The 23,339-nt window shown below is 37.6% G+C and overlaps 1 protein-coding gene across 1 annotated transcript in view; it reads left to right on the forward strand.

Moving 5' to 3' along the window:
* Positions 1 to 20,009, forward strand: part of eIF2Bgamma (eukaryotic translation initiation factor 2B subunit gamma) — a 64,280-nt gene extending 44,271 nt beyond the window's left edge. The window contains exons 8-10 of the mRNA XM_090373766.1: positions 11,026 to 11,174; positions 19,402 to 19,505; positions 19,928 to 20,009. Of these exons, the coding sequence (XP_090229892.1) occupies positions 11,026 to 11,174; positions 19,402 to 19,505; positions 19,928 to 19,980 (306 nt within the window). The 3' untranslated portion in view covers positions 19,981 to 20,009. The remainder of the gene's footprint in view (positions 1 to 11,025; positions 11,175 to 19,401; positions 19,506 to 19,927) is intronic.
* The last annotated feature ends 3,330 nt before the right edge of the window (positions 20,010 to 23,339 follow it).

Below are 23,339 nucleotides of genomic sequence, written 5' to 3' on the forward strand. Positions count from 1 at the left end.
AACATCGTTTTCTTAATTTATAAATTAGAGTAGCTCTCTCACACTACAAGAAGTATGCAGAAGCCCAGAAAGGAAAACCACCTTTCTGTTTCCTTTTCTATTAGTACTAACTTACTAACTCAGCCGCTTAGTCACCTCGTGGCACTGCTCCTGCCTCCCTGTGGCGGGGCCAGAAACCTGGGTGGTAAAGCAAGCCCCCAGGGCCAAAAGGAGCAAAACATGGATTTCGACAACTTTCCCCCGATCCAGACAGCAAATCCTAATTCAATGGATTTGCACCAACCCGATGACACAAACACCAGAAAGAGACTGAAGACGGATGCTTGCAGAATAGAACATCCATCTTTCTGATCTTGCATTCTTTAACAAATCAGGCCATAGGCAATCTATCTCCATTTCTCATACAGAAATGTCTGGAAAGTGTAGCAGGTTCCCCGAAAATCTGGGGACCTACTGGTTGAGACCACCAGCTCCAAACACTCTGAATCCCTTCTGAAACTCTCCACATTTGGTGGAATTCCAGTCAAGGCATCACCACATGCTACACTCAATACCTCCAAAGGTGTCATCTCAGAATGGGACCTAATAAATGTCTCAGAGGAGGAAATTGTTTTTTTTTTTTTTTTTGTTAGTTATTGGTGCATTGGCTTCTGTGGCTATAATGCACCTCCCAAGGTTTTTGCAGTAATCTGATCCATGCCTGAGGCGGGATTCGAACTCGCGACCTTTGGGTTGCCAGGCAGGCACTTTACCCACCCGGCTAGCCCGGTCGGCAAGGGGGAAATTGTAAATGAATTGCAAGATCAGAAGGTCACACAGGCGAAAAGAATTATGCTGAAGAAGGATGGCAAACTTATCCCAACTTGCAGCATCATACTGACATTTAGGTCACCAAACCTACCTACATCGGTGAAAGCCGGGTATCTGAACTGCCGCATTCGCCTGTATATTCCAAATCCATTAAGATGTTATAAATGTAAGAAATTCGGACACTCCCAAACGGTCTGTCGAGGTGATGCTGTATGCCCTAACTGTGGCTTGAAGGAGCATGCCCAAGCTGATTGTAAATCATAGTCCTCACTCTGCCCTAATTGCAAAGCCAACCACCCAGCCTTCTCTAAAACATGTGACCAATGGAAATATGATAAGAAAATCCAGAAGTACAAGGTAGAAAAAAAAGTCTCATTTTCAGAAGCAAGGAAACAAATACAGCAACTGATACCAAAACATACATATGCTGATGCTGCCAAAAGATTTCACACAATATCCGTTCAGACTGACACATCAATACCACCAAGCATTTCTATTTCTGAATGGACTCAATCTATACTCTCTTCCGTACCACAGTCCTCAAAGCAACAGACTTCAACCAGATCTAGTAACACACCAGTCACAATACCACCCGTTGCTGCTGCAACTTCCGTAAGACCTGCTCAAAGAGAAAATTCTGATCCCATTAATAAGCAGTATGTATGCTGAATCTTCTTCCGCTATGGACACAAATGAGGCTTGCAATCAAGAAGAAAATGAAACCATTCTGGAAATCCATCCAGAAGACGAAATAGAAACCAGACCTGTTTTTTCAAAGAGAGAGAAAATGAAAGCTAACCACCTGAAATAGATTTCCAAAAAGCAGGCAGATGCAGCTACTCCATTTAAATCCAAACAACGAAAAACATCGTACAATGGAACTGTAGAGGCTTTTGTGCAATATTGACGACATCCACGAAATAATTATGAACCATAATCCAATTGGAATCTGCTTACAAGAGACATATTTAACACCTCAGTTGTCTCCCTCGATAAAAAATTATACTCTCTTTTGGCAAGACAGACCTAAAACCACTAATGCTCATGGAGGGTAGCCATACTCGTGGACTCACGAGTCCCTTGTAAACACATTCCGCTACAAACTGCCATTAAAGCTGTTGCCACGCGAATAGCGATTGGCATTAGCCTAACACTGGTTTCTATCTACTCCACCCAGTTATCCTTGTACCTTTCAAGAACTGCAAGATCTCATTGTGCAGTTGCCAACCCCTTTCTGTTTATTGGGCGACTTCTATGGATACAATCCACTGTGGGGATCTCCCAACACAGACGCCCGAGGACAACTCACTGAAATGCTTGTCGACAGACAAAATCTAACCATATTAAATACAGGCTCACCAACTTATTTCCATCTCCCAACAGGATCGGTCTCTGCAATAGACCTATCCATCTGCTCTCCGATCCGCTTCCCTAGTATTGAGTGGACTGCTCTGGACGATCCGCTCAATAGTGACCACTACCCAATAATCTGCAAAATACAAACTTCACTCTGCATAACTTCAGAAATCAGCACAAAATGGAAATTTTCTAAGGCAGATTGGACAAAGTACGCTTCTCATGTATCCTTCGACAATCAAACCATTGAATATCATCCAATTGACAAAGCTGCCAACCATATTACAAAACAGAACCTAGTAGCTGCATCTATTGTCATTCCACAATCACAGTCAAGCATCCGTAGAAGCAGAAACTACTGGTGGAATGAGGACTGTAGGAATGCAAAAAAATAAAAAAAACCATGCGTGGAATTTATTCCGAAAATACCCTACCACTGCTAACCTGATAAACTACAAAAAACTTAGAGCTAAGGCCCACCATATTAGGAAGAAAGCAGAAAAAGACTCTTGGATTCGATTTGCAACTGAAATTAATAAAAATACTGACGTAAGAATTATATGGAAAAAAATCAGGCAATTAAATGGAAAATTTCACCCATTGTCCTCCCCACTTATCACCTGGAATGGGCTGGAATTGTCTACTCCTGCAGAGATTGCAGATGCCCTAGGCGCAGTATTTTCACAGTTATCTCAATCAACGGCATATGAACCATCATTTCAGAAGATTAAGACTTCAGCCGAAAAATCCCATCTGAATTTCAGAACCAAATCCTTTCTACCATACAATCAACCACTCACTATGCTAGAACTTCAAGAGGCTCTATCCACTGCAAGGAACAGCGCTGCTGGCCCTGATGGAATATACAACATAAAGCTACAACATCAAGATAATAAATTGCTATCTTCGCGACATCGCATCTTCATGGAACATTCATTCCCCAGTTCCTGGCGTCACTCTTTTGTACTGGCAATACCCAAACCAGGGAAAGATCTCTCTATGCCTAATAATTATAGCCCCATTTCTCTCACCAGCTGCTTAAGTAAAACCCTAGAAAAAATAATACACCATCGACTAACATGGTATCTTGATTCCCAAAACATGATATCCGATGATCAATTTGGTTTCAGGAAAAACCGATCATCCCTGGATTTTATGATCAAAGCAGAAACAAATATTAGGAATGCATTTATTCAAAATAAGCATCTCGTCATGGCATGTCTCAATATAGAGAAAGCCTTTGACACCACTTGGCGTTTGGGCATCCTGAGAGATCTTCATTCCCTGGATCTGAGAGGTCACTTACCTTACTTCATACAGAATTTCCTACAGCAGAGGACCTTTCAAGTTCGCTATCGGCAAGTCCTTTCCAAAACATATATACAAGAAGAAGGAGTCTCTCAGGGCTCTGTACTTAGTGCAACTTTGTTTGCAATAAGAATAAACCAGATGACTAAAATTATTCCCAATACAGTGAATTCATACCTTTATGCTGATGGCCTGACTGTCTCTTGCAGTTCACAAAACATGAGTTTTATTGAGAGGCAACTTCAAACTTCAATCAATAATACTGAACTATGGATGGCACAGAATGGTTACCAACTGTCTTATCAGAAATCTAGTGTCATTCATTTTTGTAACAAAAATGAATGACACTAGATTTCTAAGATGCACCCAGATCCTGAAATACACTTAAGAAACCAACATGTCGCTGTTTTTAACAGCGTTCGTCTTGGTGTGATTTTTGACAATAAATTGAACTTTACAGAACACATTAAACATCTACGGACTTTGCCAGAAAAAAATGAACTTACTAAGAGTTATTTCTTCTACATTGTGGGGTGCAGATCGTTGCACCTTACTTCACTTATATAGAGCTCCAATCAGATCTCGCCTTGATTATGGTGCCCCGGTGTATGATTCTGCTAGGGAAAGCGTGTTAGCACGTCTTGCCCCTATTCAGCATTCTGCCCTCAGGATTGCTGTAGGTGCTTATAGAACATCGTCAGTACAAAGTCTTTATATTGAAACCCATGAACCTCCCCTCAGACTCAGGAGAAAGATGTTACTCCTAAATTATGTGGCCAAAATTCAAAGTATATCTACTCACCCCATTAGGCCAATACTTAATGATCCACAGTTCTCTATGCATTATAGAAACAAACCTAGAACAGTTCAACCTACTGGCATCAGATTGCAGACATTATCGCAAACCTGGAATATACATCTTGACAAAGTCTTCCAAGATTCAACAGTGCAGATCCTCCATGGTCTTCTATTAAAGCATCCTGTGACAGCTATTTCCTAAACTGGGGAAAACATTCGCCTGCAAATATCAATATACAGCAACTCCATACCGCTCACACACAAAATTATCCACATTTTAAAAAGTATATACTGATGGATCAATGCCTGAAAATGGAATCGGGGCTGCAGCCGTCTTTCCCTATAACACCATCTCTGTTTCCTTGCCCACTGAATGCAGCAGTTACACAGCAGAATTATGGGCCATTAACCTTGCCTTAGAAAATATCCTCCATCTGTCCATCCACAAAACTGTGATATATACAGACTCACAAGAGTGAGCTTTTAGCCTTGCAAAATTCCTCCTCGCCAGCACATCCTGTAATAGCAACAATAAAATCTCGGCTGATGCATATCCAAGAACACCAGCAAGGAGTCATCTTTTGTTGGATCCCAGGCCACATGGGGATATCAGGGAATGAAAAAGCGGATTATGCAGCAAAACAATCATCCAACATAGCATCGACAGATTACTGCGTTCCATATATTGGCTACAGATCCTATATGATATGTATGTAAGGAACAGTGGACACTTCTATGGCAAGCTCAACTACAGAATAAGCTCCTGCAAATAAAATCTGACTGCAGTTATGGGCTTCCAGTTTCCGTGTAAACAGAAGGGAAGAAGTCCTCCTGTCCAGAGCGCGAATCGGTCACAGTCACCTCATCCATCTTTATCTACTCACAGGAGACGATCCTCCGAAGTGTACACACTGCAACTCTTTTCTCACAATCAAACACATTCTCATTGATTGTACACTATACACTGATGCCCAAAAAGCCTCATTCAGTATTCTACGAAATCTTCAAGAACCTTTAACACTTCGTCATATTATAGGCAATGATGCAAATCTTCAAGAATTTTTCTGCTTCCTCAAAGAGATACAGCTATATGATCGCATCTGATGTGATTTTATAATCACAATGTCTGAACTCCATACCCTTGACAGGTGCAATATGGCTCTAGTAGCCCTTGCGCCAGAAATAACAATACCAATACTCGATTCGATGCTTTAAATGCCAGAAATATGGACACTCTCAGCAGGCGTGCAGAGGGGATGCCATCTGTTCAATTTGTGGATCAAAGGACCATACACAAACAGATTGTGCAGTGTCAACTCCCATTTGCCCCAACTGCAAAAAAATTCCAAAAATACAAAATTGAACATTAAGTCACATATCTTGAGGCACGCAGACAGATTATGCTGACCATGCCTAGTCGAACATATGCATCTCACACCCGGAGCTATTCGTCAACTGCAATTCAAACAGATGTGTCAATTCCACCTAGCACTTCTCTTGCTAACTGGGTTAAAGCTACCCTATCAACATCTGGAAAAGACACTCCTAAAACTAAAATCAGTGAAGCCACTAACACTGCAATCAGTATTCCAACTGATACTCCAATGGTCTCGAAAGACAAAGAAAAATTAAAAACTCCTAAAGACTCTAAGAAAGTTTAAGCACCCACTAACAGTATGGAAGTGGATTACCACCAAGGTTATGGGAATCTGTCCTGGAACTTCATGCCAACGACACAATGGATACTGGACGCCCCATGTTCCCAAAAAAAGACTGGAAGAAATACTCCGTACAAAAAAAAAACAATCAGATGAATCTTCCTCAATTCAACCCAAATAATGCAAAACATCATACAATGGAATTGCATGCAGAGGACTAAGAAGCCATTCGGATGACTTGAAGGATTTACTCGCAATTTAATCCCATAGGCATATGCCTACAGGAAACGTTTCTGTCACCACAAATCTCACCCAAAATTTTCAAATTATGTCATGTACAGACGAGATAGAATATCAGAATCTCCTGCATGTGGAGGAGTAGCTGTTCTTATTAATTCCAATATTCCATCGAGACTCATCCAGTTACAAACCTCTCTAGAAGTTGTGGCAGCTCGTACTGAAGTCGGTAATTCAGTTACCCTTGTTTCTATTTACATTCCACCATCTCTGCCATTTCCTCATTCAGAAATGGATAATCTCCTCACACAACTCCCAACACCAGTTTGCCTTTTCGGTGATTTTAATGGCCACCATTCACTATGGGGGATCCACTACTACAATGGATGCAAGAGGCAAATTGATTGAGGAGTTTTTGAATAACAATGATCTAAACTCTGAATCTCCCACATACATCCACCTACCTACAGGATCCACTTCAGTAATTGACTTGTCAGTTTGCTCACCATCAATTTTTCCAATTATGACATGGTCGGTGGTAACCAATCCCTTTAATAGTGATCACTTTCCTATTATTTGCACATTACAAACAGGGGTAACTATAAATCCAGACCAACGATCCACTTGGAAGTTTAGAAAGGCGAACTGGGATGGCTATTCTGCCCAAATATATCTAGACAGACTTTATGTTCAAAAACAACCCATTAATGATGTAACTGCATACATAACAAATCAGATTCTGACAGCATCCGATGGATCTATTCCAAAATCCAAGGCATATTGCATTCACCGGAATCACTGGTGGAATACAGACTGCCTTCATGCCAAAAAAGAGAAAAACCGTGCGTGGAATAATTTCTAAAAGTATCCTACTACAAGTAACTTAATCACTTATAAGAGGCTTAAAGCTAAAGCAAGGCAAATTAGACAGATAGCAAAACGTGAGTCGTGGATTGTCTTTGCCTCAACCATCACCCAGCTCATCTGGAGAAAGATACAAGCCCTAAATGGCAAATTTGCTCAGGTGCTCTCTCCAATACTTAATTGGAAAGGGAAAGACGTATCTACTCCTGAAGAAGTTGCTAATGCATTAGCATAATCGTTTGCCACAATCTCTGCTTCCACTTCTTATGCTTCCACCTTCCAAAACATCAAAGTAGCTGCAGAACGGCATAAAATCAACTTCTTCACACGCCACTCTTTCCTGTACAACCAACCTTTTACATTTACAGAACTCAAAGAATCATTAAATAGATCATCCAATAGTGCTGCAGGCCCAGATGGTATTCATTACATTATGCTGAAGCATTTACCTGAAAAGGAATTGCTAACTTTGTTGATCTACAATTGAATTTTCTATGAAAATGCTTATCCTTCTTCCTGGTGCCATTCTTTTATTATTGCCATACCAAAACCAGGAAAAGATCCTACCCTGGTTCAAAATTATAGGCCTCTATTTTTCACCAGCTGCTTGGGTAAAATTTTCGAAAGGATGGTTCATAGTAGGCTCACCTACATCTTGGAGTCACAGAATCTCCTCCCAGATCATCAGTATGGCTTTCGAAAAAATAGATCAACCCTAGATGTGCTCATCAAAGCCGAATCTAATATCCACAATGCCTTTGTCAGGAAACATCTAATTATGGTTAACTTAGATCTTGAAAAGGCATTTGACACTACCTGGCATCATGGTATTCTTATGGATCTTTACCATCTGGGATTTAGGGGCCAGTTGTCTGAAATAATTAAAAATTTCCTGCAATTGTGCACTTTTCAGGTCCGGTATAAAAGCATACTCTCTGATTCTCACATCCAGGAAGAAGGAGTCCCGCAGGGATCGATACTTAGTTCAACACTTTTTGCAGTTAGAGTCAGCACCATGACACGTGATATCCTAAAAACTGTCGAAACTTATATGTATGCAGACGATCTTACCATTTCCTGTCAGAGTCAAAGTATCAATACTATTGAACGCCAACTCCAACTTGCCATAACTAAAATTGAATTATGGACTTTAAGGAATGGTTATCGACTATCAGAAAAGAAATGCACTGCCACCCATTTTTTTGTTGGGCTCTACATCCTGATCCTGAATTACATATCAACAATATTCCAATCCCACTTGCTACTAACATCAGATTTCTTGGTCTGATATTAGACAGCAAGCTTAATTTCCAAGCTCACATCAATCAATTAAGAAATGTCTGTCTAAAACATATGAACGTACTTCGGTCAGTCTCGTCCATGTCTTGGGGAGCTGATCGATATACTTTACTTCACCTTTACAGAACTTTAATCTGTTCACGCTTAGCTTATGGTTGTCTAGTATATGACTCTACTTTACATCTAAATATCATTCAGCACAGTGCTCTGAGGACTGCGTTGGGCACCTTCAGGACTTCTCCAATCCAAAGTCTTTATATCGAAGCGCATGATCCTCCATTACATCTTCCTAGGAAAACATTATTGCTTCAATATGCTGCCAAAATCCAGAGTATACCATCTCACCCCAGTTGGGAGTATCTTTATAATACTTGATGAGATTTGTTCTACAAGAGGAAACCAAATGAAAATAGACCTGCCTCACTCAGAATTGGAATATTGATTTAAGTGATATCTTTCAGGACACAACTGCTCCTGTTCCACCTTGAACACACGTTGCTGCATCTTACGATGTACATTTTCTTCAGTGGGGGAAAAATGTCATACCACCTTGCAATGTCAGGCAGTTGTACTCATCTCGTGCTACTCTGAACTCCCGTGCCTGTAAAAGCCTCACTACCATTAGCCTGCAGCATCTTCACTGCTGAATTATATGCTATCAAATTAGCACTTGGTAAAATTATTGAGCTATCCATCTCACCTGCCATAATTTACACAGACTCCCTCAGTGTTATGTCTGCCATAAGAAATAATTTCTCATCTTCCCATCCAGTCTTGAAATACATTCATTCCCAGTTAATCTCCTGCAACATGTCCAATCAGGTTTTGCTGGATACCTGGTCATTCTGGCATTCCAGGAAATGAAAGTGCTGACTTTGCAGCTAAACATCCTCAACCCTCTCTCTCATAATACCCTCAGGTTTCTTACAGCGACTATAAGCCTATCATTCGCAACGCATGCTATGACAACTGGTCACAGATCTGGAAAAGTAACACCAACAATAAACTTTACCAGATAAAACAAGATCCAAAGCTGTGGCCCTCTAGCTTCCGACCAAACAGAAGAGAGGAAGTGGTATTGGCACGACTCAGAATTGGACACACTCATCGTACACATATGTTCCTGCTATTGGGAGACAACGCTCCTCAGTGTTCATCCTGTCAGACGCAATTTACAGTCTGTCATTTTCTGGTTGATTGTCCCTTACATTCAACCATCTGCTCTAACACTTTCAAATCTTACTCCACATTGAACATCTCTCACGACTTATCACACTTCATAGGAAATGAAGCAAATGTAGAACTGTTGATGTTCCTAAAATATATTGACCTGTACTGGAGCATATAACTTAACATCTATAACTATATGTTGCCTGTAAATAAACAGCAACAGACACAATTTGGCCTCAGTAGCCCTTATGTCGTTAAGCTCTATACCAACAACAACAACAGCCAGGGTGTTGGCATAAGTGAAATGCAAATAGCCACGTGCTCTTGATTTATAACATTGCTGCTGACTAAATTGTTTTTCTTAATATAATCATGCCATTTATACTAATCTTTTACTCTCTAATGTTTAGTGTTTTTAATAACTTTTATGCTTATGATGCAGTAATATCAGTTTTGATGCAGGCAATTTCTTTTGAAGCATTGGTTAAGCTATGTACTTGTACTGTTGAATTGCAGGAAGGTGGAGTGGTATTTCAGCCCAGGATTTAAAATCAAATACAATTCATACACTTTACTGCATTTGATATTTGATCATGGGATCACTCTGTTCTCACTGAAGACCAGTGCCCAAGTACTTGGCACTAAGGCTTGGGCTTGTTTGATGTAGAAAGAACCACTGTTCTGCCTAAGCTGCTAATATCTTTTTAAATTGTATAGCATCACTTGAACAGATGAATTCACTATACACTTAAAAATCTGAGCCACCGTCAGGAAAGCTGTTTCAAAACTACCGGCTTCTCATTAGCTGGTGGGTGGTTTCTATTAGTAAACGTCTGCTGAACTTTGAATAATCTATTTTGTCTAAGTGAATGGCCAAGTTGTGTATGGAGGTAAAACTTATGTTTAAACACATAACAGCCATTATGTGTTTAAATGGAATCCTATACATGCAGTCTCCGTAGCCAAGTGGTCAGGAGCGGGAGTACAGTAGCACACACTCTTTGAGTAGACCGGGGTTCAAGCCCCTAACTGCTAAATATGGTCGATTTGCCAACCTGCTTTGGACGAGCATGGTAGATTATGGTCTATTTCCCTCAATATGAATTATTGAGGAGGCTTCCAGCCTGCAGTGGATTGATAATGGCTGCAGTTTACCTTTTCTTTTTTTTTACTTGCAGTCTTATAGTATTGTACTGTGTAGGGCTAACTCAGCCCATTTCCAGGGATTAAATGCACTTGATGTGTGGAAATTTTACTTCCATGCACCACTTTGCTGTTTTTATTTAGACAAAATACATTATTTGTGGTTTGGCATACATTCACTAATAGGCACCAGCTGGTGAGAAGCTAGTATAGGTTTGAAACTGTTCGCCTGGTAGTCTCAATTTTTTAAATTTATAGTAAATTCACCTTTTCAGGTGATGCTATATAGTTTAAAAGGATATTAGCAATCTTTTATCATATTTATTTTGAAAGTTATATGGTGGAAGTTTTTTGGATATTTATTTGTTCTTTTTATATATAGGCTGCCGGTGATTCCATCATTGGAGAAAACACAGAGAGATTTGAAAAGGCTACTGTCAAAAAATCAGTAGTAGGTAATCACTGCAAACTTAAGGAAAAAGTGAAAATCATGAATTCTGTTGTCATGGATCATGTTACTATTGAAGAGGGGTAAGGTTTTTTTTTTGTTGTTATGTTTTTAGCTTGCAATTGTTTCTTCAGTATTATTTTGAAATACAAGTGAAATCAATTTAAACAATTTTTGGCATGTTCAAGATCTAGCCTACTGTTATATTTTAGTATAATTCCCATTTGACATAATTTACAGTACTGTAGCTGACACTTCAACCCATCAGCAGGCATGAAAAGGATTGTTCTTTCTCAGGTTGCTAGGGTTATTTAGACCTCATGTGCCTGCTTTTGGAAAATCAGCAAAAAATAATTCAAAATTGTTCACTTTTTTTGATGTCACCAATATCTTCAGAACACAACTGTGAAAAATCTAATTTTTAATATTAAAAACATATTTTTAATTAATTTTTGAAATTAAAACTCCATTTAGACCTGTTGGCAAACAAAATGCAAATTTTAAAACTGCATACCTAAACTAACACCTGCAGTTAGATGGCAGTTTGTCAGTAACAGGAGTTCTTGCTGCATGAAATGTGAAGTGTGGGCATTGACAGTTAGATTAGCAACAATTAGATTCCAGATGATGTTTTAATGTCATTACTGAGTGGAGAAAAGTGCAGGGCAGTAAAGCCAGATTGGTATCAGATTATGAATTTTTTTCTAATTATGTGATGATTAACAGAGATTTTTGGAATTTCAGTGGAGAAATTAAAAGAAAACATTTTCAAAAACAGTTATAGGAGTTTCAGCTGTGCGGAAGGAGTAGATGAAGTGTTATCAATTGCTGAAATATTTTCTGGGGTTGAATCAATTCTGCAAACAGCTGAAACTACAATGATTCAAGGTGTATTTTTTTTTTTAAAGCTTTGCATATAACCAGAAATCAACAGAGAAAAAAACTTAAATATGTCACACAAGGTATTTGCACATCTTAATCGGTTTTTGATTTGTTTACTATAGACTGTAAATAGTAGCCACAAAGTACACATAAAAGATAAATGAGTACTTCTCACTCCTGTGATAACATAGTTTACTTTCTTTGATGTCTTCTAAAATATCAGATTGTCAGAGTCCATACACAATTGGATTGTTTTGCTTCATTTTTAAGGGAAAAGTTTTTGAGAAATCAGAAAAATACTGGACACTTCCACAAACTGTCATGTTATAAGATACCAGGAAAGGGGAATGATAGTGAATAAACCCTGGAAAGGTCACCCAAGACTTACATCTCCCAGGAAGAAATATTATAAAGAAGGCAAGAGAAAACTTCAACAGTTGATCAGATTTTAGGAGAAAATGTTTGAGAATTTCTGTTACAAAAAATGTTTTGCATGGTGAAAATTATCATGGAAGGATATGGGACAAGAAGCCACTGATCGGTGAGATAAACAGGCAAAAATGGCTGGCGTTTACTAAAGCTTATGTAAACCAATTAGTGGGAATTTGAAAAAAATTAATTTTTTCTTGGGTAGGTCCTGAGGTACTGATTAAGCTGATACAAATCCAAATTTTCTCCACCACTGAACACCGTTCCGACGTCACCAACTACTTCTTAAAATCCTTGGCTCTGTTCAATCCTATTTCCTTTATTTGTATTTCCCATGTAATTCAGAGTTGTATCACACAGGTAAAATAAGATGAAGTTAATCACATTGATTTCCTTGGGAAATACAAATAAAGGAAATAGGATTGAACAGAGCCGAGGATTTTAAGTAGTAGTTGGTGACGTCGGAATGGTGTTCAGTGGTGGAGAAAATTAATTTTTTCTGATGAAAGTAATATATTTTTGGCTTAGATGGTCAAAAAATGATTTGGTAAAAGCTGAATATACAGCTTAACACAAGTAATGTTACTCCTCCTGTTAAACATGGTGGTGGACATGTCAAGGAGGGTACATAACATTCAGTGGAGTGGGAAAATTAGTTTTTATTGATGGAATACCCACAGTTAATTTGGCATTTTGCACCATAATTTAAATTAAATAAACTGATACATTTAGTTTCCAGTAGGACAGTGATCCTAAAAATACAGCCACATGTGAATGGTCACTTTAAAATGCTAGGAGACTAATTGCTCCTCCTGAATCCCCAGATGTTTAATCAAAAATTTGTGGCATATTCTGGATCTAAAAATAAGACAACATAAAATTTCTAATAAAAACAATCTTCAGAAGGTATTGCAGGAAGAATAGTCAGATATTAGTGTTGAAACCGCTCAGAGTTTATTTACTTAAAAACATTAAACTCTAAGTTTAATGTATTTAATGCCAAGAAAGCTTAAGACTTACAGAAGCCAACAAAGTGCATACAAAAGACTAAACTATTCAAATATTCATTAAAATGTTGGTGTGAAAATACTTTCAGTGATAGGAAATTGTTTTTTATGTTATTTAAGATTTTTTTTATTGAATGTTGACAAAAAAACTTGAAATATGAACATTATAAAACATTTTTCAATTATTTTTCTCCTTTTGTGTCAAAAATAGAAAAAAATGGGGTGTACAAATACTTTTTGCGCCCACTGCACGTCCTTTTTTTTTAACCTATTTTAATAAAGGTTTATATTAGAAAAAGAAAACTTTTTTTTGTGGCACACATCTCATATGCAAGAGCTCTTCACCTACATGAGTTGCCTTGGCATTACATTTCAAAGGTAGTTAGTTATTTGTATTCGAGATCTATTTAAAAACTTTTCTAATACAAGAAAAGAAAAAATTATTATATTTTTTTTAGTTATTTCTCAGCCACCTTTCATCAAACAATTTTTATTAGACATGGACAGACAACTTGCGTGATCGAGACCTGCTAATATTCGTAAAATTGGACAAATGTTAACTTATTGTGATTTTCTCATGTAAAGAATCTGTGTCCTCATTTTGAATTTAAACCAAATGAAAATATATTAATAAATATAATATATAGGATATTAAGAAATATTAAAATTTTGAAATATATTTCAAGTCAGGAAATCTCTTACTGGAGATTTTTTTTTTTTTTCAAGAATAACTGTATCAAGTAAGATTTAATCAGAATAGATGGGAATTATTTAAAAGATCTTAAAGATAAAGCGACCAGACATCCCAGATTATGCGGGACAGTCCCAGATTGGACATAACCTCCCTACTCAATGGCAAACATAATGCAGATCATTTGCATTATGTTTGCTGGGAACAAATGGTACAATGGAAAGAGTTTTTTTTGGTAGCAAATAAGTTGACGTCAGTAAAAAAAAAAAAAAAAAAATCAACTGACCGTAGAAACACTGAAAGCAAATACTACAAAATACAGTAATACCCTGACTTACGCTACCCCGACTTACGCGGTTCTTGATTTTTTCGTTTGGCAACACTGCTGCCCACTATCTTCAAGGTCGTTTTTCATATGCTATTGATATACGGTGCGACGGCAGAGAGTGAGAGCGAAAGATGAACAAAATTCAACTTTGCTGCCACATGAGCTGCACACATACAGGGTGTTTCAGTTAAACGTTTCAGAACTTCTAAGAGGGGTAGGGTACATCCTGATAACTCGAAATCATATAGCAATGTGGTGTCGGAAATGCTTTCCTGAAGCGGTTGTACACAGAAGCACCATAAAGAAAAGAGACCGTAAGTGAGAAATCGTTTTAATAATACATGAAAAGAAGCAAAAGGTACATGGATTAAAGTAAGTGTTCGAAGTTTCTTCCACGGGCTACAATGCACGCCTCACATCTCCGACGCATGGACATACGAACATTCTGGAATACTCCAGGCGAATTTCGAATTTCTTTAACAAGAACGCCAAGTTAGTAGGATGGATGATTACACGAACGCAGAGTTAGCCGATATGCATTTGGCGTACGGGGCTGCAAATTGTAGTGGGCCAGCCGCACAGCGTTTGTACGCGGAACGATATCCGACGAGGCGTATTCCCAGTCATAATTTCTTTGCAAGACTGCACCAGAGGTTAGCTGAGAGAGGTTCATTTGAAAGAGCTGACAGGGACAGGGTAAGAACAGCACGGACTCCAGCCGTCGAACAGAATGTGCTGCAGCATGTACAGGAGAATCCAAGAACGAGTACACGAAGTCTAGCAAACGCAGTCGGGGTTTCCCATTGCAGCGTCTGGAGGATTCTCCGAGAACAAGACATGCATCCGTTTCACGTGCAGCGTGTCCAGACACAGCAACCGGAGGATTATGCACCTCGTATTGCTTTCGCACAGTGGTACCTTGGAAAATGTACTACAAATTCCCTTTTTCCTGCTGAAGTGTTGTTTTCCGATGAGGCATCCTTCACAAGGAAAGGAATTTTCAACACGCATAACGACCATATCTGGGCGGTCGAGAACCCGCATGCAATACTACGTCGTGCACCACAGATTCGATTTTCTGTCAATGTATGGGCCGGTATTATGGGAGATCACCTCATCGGACCTTACCTGTTACCGTGTCGTCTAACTGGACCTATCTACTTGATCTTTCTGCAGCAAGTATTGCCACAACTTTTGAGAGATGAACAGATTTCTGCATCGACGCAACAGACAATGTGGTTCCAACACGATGGAGCCCCTGCCCATTATAGCGGAGATGTTCGTAACTACCTGGATGTCACATTTGGTCAACAGTGGATCGGACGTGGTGGTCCCGTGCGTTGGCCTGCTCGGTCACCCGACCTATCATGTCTTGATTTTTATTTCTGGGTCATATGAAATCGCTAGTTTATGACACCCCTGTTGACAATGCTGAGGAGCTGGTTGCAAGAATCGCAGTAGCTGCCGAAGAAATTCGAAATTCGCCTGGAGTATTCCAGAATGTTTGGATGTCCATGCGTCGGAGATGTGAGGCGTGCATTGTAGCCCGTGGAAGAAACTTTGAACACTTACTTTAATCCATGTACCTTTTGCTTCTTTTCATGTATTATTAAAACGATTTCTCACTTACGGTCTCTTTTCTTTATGGTGCTTCTGTGTACAACACCGCTTCAGGAAAACATTTCCGACCCCACATTGCTATATGATTTCGAGTTGTCAGGATGTACCCTACCCCTCTTAGAAGTTCTGAAACGTTTAACTGAAACACCCTGTATACAAGAATTTGCATTCCAACTGTCATATTTATATGTGTGCATTCGAATTTGTGCTCAACTTTTGTCAGAAATTACATCGTTTTCACGAATAAAAAAACTTTCCAGGCTTTAAGGTTTCCAAAGACTGATTGACAATGATGGTCGGTGGGAATGCAGCTGGTGACTGCAAGTTAAAACCTCTCTTGATATATCGCTCTCTGAAAACCCAAGAGTTTTAAAAAATATATCTAAAATTAGCTTACCAGTGATTTGGAAGTCAAATCATAAAGCTTGGGTGACAGCTTCCGTTTTTGAGGACTGGTTTGGTCACCACTTCATACCCGAAATCAAACGTTATTGCAAGTCTAAACAGATTCCATTTAAATTGATCCTTCTTATTAACAATGCACCCGATCACCCTCCTGCCACCCTAATTAATTTCGACTAACGTGTGAAAGTTGTGTTTTTGCCTCCAAACACAACCAGCTTGCTTCAACTGATGGACCAGGGAGTCATCAAAACATTCAAGGCCTACTACCCGAGGCGTTTGTTTGCACGTCTGAATGAAGCTATGAGACAAAATAGTGAGATATCTGTTAAAGACTTTTGGAAACAATTCAATGTTTTAGATGCCGTAAGAATCTTGGGATGAAATTCACAAAAAAACATTGAATGGTGTCTGGAAGAAACTTTGTCCATTTTTTTTCAAAAACGAGACGAAAACAACGCCAGAAACTGATCATGTTGTTAATCTTGCCAGGCAATTAGATTTGGAAGTTAATGGTGATGATGTCAACGAGCTGTTGGATTCACATAGTGAAGAGCTGACAATGAATGAGCTCAGAGATGCGTGAGCAAAACGTCACTGAATTATCCGACACTTCAGACCCAGTTCCACCAGAAAAGCACATGACAATTGCAAGCTTGACAGAAGGTCTCAGCTCAATTGAAAAGGACTTAAAAATTTTAGAAAACATAGACTCCAACGAAGAATGCGTTATAGCTACAAAGCAAGGAATAAAAAATTATTAGCTTGCTTCGAAGAAATTCTGCGTGAAAAAAAGAAGGCGCTGTGTCATCAGACAAATTTGTTAGATTTTATGAAGCCATCAACATCGAAATAACTTTTTTACTTAACTCATTTATTTTTTAATACATAATTTGTATTAACATGTATAAATAACTGCAATTTTTATTAAATATTTTTCTTTTAAACTAGTGTTTTTGTTAGTCCTTGGTCCCAATTAAACAAAATTTATATGTATTTATATGCAAAGTTGTACCCCGACTTATGCGAATTCGACTTAAGCGATTTTCGTCGGACCCACCTATCGCGTAACTTCGGTGTATTACTGTAATGAAGAATTATTAAGAAAAATTCACTCAACGAAAAAATATATTTATATTATTTAATTTCTCTTGTCTATATTGTTAAAAGATGTATTTTTATTATTACTATTATTTCACAGAAAACAACCTTTTTTCATTAAACAAAAATGAAAGTCGATTAAAAACATGACCCCTCTAATAAGTGTTTTTTTTTTTTTTCCGGTTCATGTAGCATAATATGAGGAGTATCTTTCCTGACTTAAAATATATTTCAAAATTTTAATATTCAATATCTTATACATTATATTTATTATCCTATTTTTATTTGGTCTAAATTCAAAACATCATTTTAAATTCAAAATGAAGACAGCTTCTCAGCAAGAGAAAATCATTAGTTAGCATTTGTCCGATTTTACGAATATTAGCGAGTTTTGATCACACAAGTTGTCTGTCCAACATGAGGTATACCTATTCTGAATTTCAGCCTTTCTGTGAAAAAAAAAAATATATATATATAAGCTATATTTGTTTTTTTTTTTAAGAAGTGTGATATTTTATTTTATAAGTTTAGCTCAAAGAAGTATAGGCATTTAATTTATATTTTGTATGTGAATTTTTTTTATAAATAAAAAAAATTTATTTTAAAAAATGTGTATATTGTTTCTAGTGTGTTGTAAAATTCTCCCCACCCAATGTCCCACATTGGAATACTAAGGATCTGGTCACTTTATTAAAGATGGAAGCACCTTGCAATAGGACAAAGGAATAAAAGCAAGCTTTGACCGTAAATCCCTAGATTTTCAAATTCCCAAATTATTGTTGAAATAAGAGAGAGTGGGAATTTTCCTTCTTTTCCTTTCACCTACTTAACCATATTTTTGAAATATGGCAATGGAACGTGCCGGGGCTATATATACAGCCTTCGACACATGTTCGCTCCCTCTTTGAGAAGATGGTATAAACGAGAAGCCCCCATCGAGCTTTGGGTAATGATCTCCCATTATACTTCCAATTATTTGCCATGTGTGGATTTAGAGTCAAAGCTTGCTTTTATTCCTTTGTCCTATTGCAAGGTTTTTCCATCTTTAAGCAGGTCTTTTAAATAATTCCCATCTATTCTGATTATATCATATGTGGATGCAGTTATTCCTGAAAAAAAAAAAAAAAAATTTCAAGTAAAAGTTTTGACTTAAAATATATTACAAAATTTTAATATTTCTTAATATCCTATATATTATGTTTATTATTCTATTTTCATTTCGTTTAAATTCAAAACGAGGACACAGATTCTCTACACGACAAAATCACAGTAGCATTTGTCTGATTCTATGAATGGCATGTCTTGATCACAAAAGTTCTGTCCAACATGTCTAGTAAAGTTTCAAGACAACAGAATTCCCATGTTTTTTTATACAATGCCAATTTTTTATTATTATATTTTGTAATGGAAAGGTAAAAAAAAAAGATGAACTGCATCCATTATCAATCCACTGCAAGATGGAAGCCTCTTCAACAATTCACGTTGAGGGAAATGGACCATGAACTGCCACGCTGGTCCATTTCAGGTTGACATATCGATCGTATTTAGCAGCCAGAGGCTTGTACCCTGGTCTACTCGAGAAGTATGTGCTACTGCATGTCTGCTCGTGACCATTCAGCTATGGAATTTTATGCTGGTGTCTTGGTATTCCACTGCTTAGCATTTTAAAGTAGCAATACCAAACCAACCTATTGAATGGGGAAAAGAATCAATAAAAAAATACCCACCCTACCAAGTTCTGGACCCTATCAGACAGACCCTTAGCAACTACCAGTGTAACAAAAGTTTGTGCTATACATCATTACTTGGGATGTGAAATTTCCTGATCCAGATTTTTGCTTTTATTTCAGGTGTGTTATTCAGGGGACTATAATTTGTAGCAATGCCCATATTGACAAGCAGTGTGAATTAAAAGATTGCATTGTTGGACATAAACAAGATGTTGCATCACTCAGTAAGTTTCATTCCATTTTAAAAATTTTTTCCTCTAAAATTTTAATGCTCAATACAGTAGACTTTCAGAATAATGGCAGTTTTGGGGATTCAAGTTGCTGTTATTTCGATTTTTCTTTTATCTAGGATTTTGATGAAACAGGTCTACTTTATTTGATTATTGTATAGTGTTTTCAATTGTTTCATTAAGCCAACATACTTATAATAGAAAAAAAAATAAATAAATAACTTTCTCAATTGGCTTTTGAATTTAAAAATATATACACAAATTGGAATTTTTATATAAGAATTGAGATGGACACAAGTGTTGTTTGTAATGGAAAATGAAGTTTCGATGATGTATTTGAAGATCAGTTAATATTTAAAAAAAAAATGATTGAGTGTTACATGCTTCTATTTCTAATCAGTTTCTTATTTTTGTAGCCAAGTTGACTAATGAAGTTTTGCAAGATGCTGACCGTTTAATGGAAATATAGGTAGCTGGATTTTTTAACATCGAAATCGAGTGGTATTAAGTAGAAAAAAATAAATTTTTTTTTTTTTATATGGTGTATTTATTCATTCCAGTCTGCATTAACCTGTGTTGTTATTGATAAATCAGTTAACAGTAAATGTGTTAAGTTTATGCAAGTATTTATTATTAAAAAAATAATGAACCTTTCAAAAAGACAGTTTGACTGCTGGAAACCATTAATAATCACAAAAATCACATGGGAAAGTTTTGCCTTAAACTGTCAACATAATTGTAAGCTTTGTAGTGTCAGTAGTAGTCAGTTCTTGTGCTAGCATTACTAAGAGTGAAAAGTAGAACAAAAATGGTGAGCCATAACTGCTAGGTACAATCATGCTGTAACTCTGGAAAAAAAAAAAAAAAAATCCATATCAATTAAAAAACTGTACATTAAGCAATACAGAAGCAGTCAACTGCTAACTTTTATATTACATGTTCTCAGTTTGGCCATGTTGACAACGAACACCATAATGAAAGATGGCATATTGAAGTGAATGCAAAAAAGCACACTAGATACTGCACAAGTGAAGTTAACAGTCCTTATGCAACAATGCTTGAAATTGCTTTACAAGATGGAAACTTTTTTGTGGATATATGATGAAAATCAATACCATATCAGTTTTTTTTTTTTTTTAAACAAGCCACCACCACAAATTAAGGTACAAATTGTTAGGTATGCATTGATATTAAATTATTTTCACTATCTTTAGGGCAAGTGTTTCCCAACCTGGTGCATGGGACTTGACAAAACTTTTTTTTTGTAGAGACAATCCCATTAACAGTGATGGGAGATAGAGGTATGCCTATAAAAACCTAACACACTATATATATATCACTGTATTTAAAAAATAGTTAACAGATTAGGCATGTATAGTTCAATATTTTTTGTGGTCTCTATCTTAATAAGGTTCAGTAACACTGCAGGAGAATACCAAATTATATAACACATACTTACAGGCACACACTTATGAGGTGCTACCCAAATGTTCCCGAAATTTGAATGGTGCACGGTAACTATGTCTAGTACAGACTTATGTGTGCTATGTGGTGTTGGGCTGGATAAAGCCATTGAATATTTATGTGCAGTTCTTTGGCAATGTTTCGTGTAGTTTGCGATTGTTGTGATGGAAATTTGAGATGGCTGATTTGAGAGAGCAAAGTGCTTGCATCAAGTTTTGTTTCCTTCTTAATGATACAGCAGCAGAAACCCATAAGAGGTTGAAACAAGCTTTTGGTGACAATTCTTTAGGCCAGACGCAGACCTAATACTGGTTTAACTGTTTTAAAAATGGTCGAATGTCAGTTGATGACGACAATCACTCTGGGCATCCATCATTGAGCACCACTGCGGAAAATGTCACAACAGTTCGGGCGGAGATCTGTGAAGACCGCAGGTGGACTATCCATGACATTTGTGGCACTGTAGGACTGTCATACGGCATGTGTCAGCAGATTTTGTCAGACAAGTTGAACATGAGGATTGCAGCCAAGTTCGTGCCACGGTTACCGAGTGAAGATCAAAAGCAGCGTCGCATGGAAGTTAGCAGAGATCTTCGAGAATGGGCCAGGAGTGATCAAAATTTCCTTATCACTGGTGACGACAGTTGGGTATATGGATATGACCCAGAAACCAAGCAGCAATCATCCCAGTGGAAGAGCCCATCTTTGCCCCGACCAAAGAAAGCCCGACAAGTGAGGAGCAATGTGAAGTCCATGCTGATCTGTTTTTTTGGACATTGATGGGATTATCCATAAGGAATTTGTCCCTACTGGCCAGATCGTCAATTCAAAGTTCTACTCAGACATCCTGAGGCAGTTAAGGGAAGCCATTAGGAGGAACCTCCAGAGAAGTGGCACAAAAAAGGGGTCCATCATGACAATATGCCAGCCCTCACTGTGGTGCAGTTTTTGGCATCCAACATGGCAATCGTGCTCCGCCCTTATTTTCCAGACTTAGACCCCTGCAACTTCTTCCTCTTCCCAAGAATGAAAATCAAGCTGAAGGGTCAAAGATTTGACAGCATAGAGAATATCCAAACCGAATTACAGGCGGTACTGAACACTATGACAAAGGACTTTCAGGACACATTCAAATCATGGGAGAAGCGCTGTGATCAGTGTTTATGCTCTCAAGGGGACTACTTCGAAGGTGGCTGTGGTGAATAAGACCCAGGGCAAGTAATTTATTTTATAAATTTTGGGAACTTTTGGGTAGCATCTTGTATTAGTTTTTTCCAGAGTCCTATACCCAAGTAGAGGACTGTCTGTAGTGATAATTATGTTGCTCTCTCTGTAAAAGTTTGCATGAAGTGGGATGACAAAGAAAATAGGCTGTTATAGCATTTTACAAAGTAGGACAGTCTATCACAGTCATTAAAAATTAACAGACAATTTGTATGCTATGCCATTAGATAAAGCAACACTCAGAGAATAGATGATTGTTCTGTTCATCCCCACACTCAGCCAGAACTGCAGCAGTGATCAAGGCTATTAGTAACAAATTGCGGAAATCCTCTCCACAAACACTGGTCACACTAGTATGATTCTGATGGTTCCATATCAATGTATGTACACCACACTAATATGGTTAAAAGCAGTACCAAAGTAAAGAATTAAATCATGAAATTATTTAGGACATTCTTTTAGACACTCATAATGTAAATAAGATGAATATATATAGAACGGAAGTATTTCATTCTTTTTTTACTGTTCTAGGCTTTAAAAAAAAAAATGATCTTTTGCCAGTGTTGTGCTAATGCTCTCTTTCCATTCTGATTTTAGTGAAGAAATGTCACCACTTTGACAGTTTTCACAGTGGTGACATCTTTTTAATAAATATCAATACTTTTTGGGAGAGGACTGCTTATTTGAAACTATATTTTATAGATATTCAATAGCAAACTTTCCATTATCACTGATAATTGAAAGTTCACTGCTTATGAGAAAACTAAAACCACATAAGACTTCTGTTTTGAAGCCTTAGAATTGTAAAAATGGATAAGCCAGTTCTCTATCCAAACAAGGCTTTTTTTTTTTTTTTTAGCTACTTGGAGACAGCAGCCCTTCAAAAATTTCTACTTTCCTTTCTGCTAACAATTTTCCTCTGTAATAACCACATTCCATCCTATATTTTCTCCAGTTCCACCAATCTATATATTTTTTCCACTAGCACACAATTTTTGACTTCAGCAGCTGAAGATATTTAGCTATTTGTAAGCAGGAGGAAAACATTCCTTACCCCCCGCCCCCCAAAAGCAGTAGTTACAACAAAAAAAAAAAATCATTTTCAGAAATCAGGTTTTTTAAAGTCCACATACTGCATTA

The sequence above is a fragment of the Mastigoproctus giganteus genome, chromosome 5 (genome assembly GCF_048544385.1).
Source record: "Mastigoproctus giganteus isolate SK-2022 chromosome 5, ASM4854438v1, whole genome shotgun sequence".
NCBI classification, from domain to species: Eukaryota; Metazoa; Arthropoda; class Arachnida; order Uropygi; family Thelyphonidae; genus Mastigoproctus; species Mastigoproctus giganteus.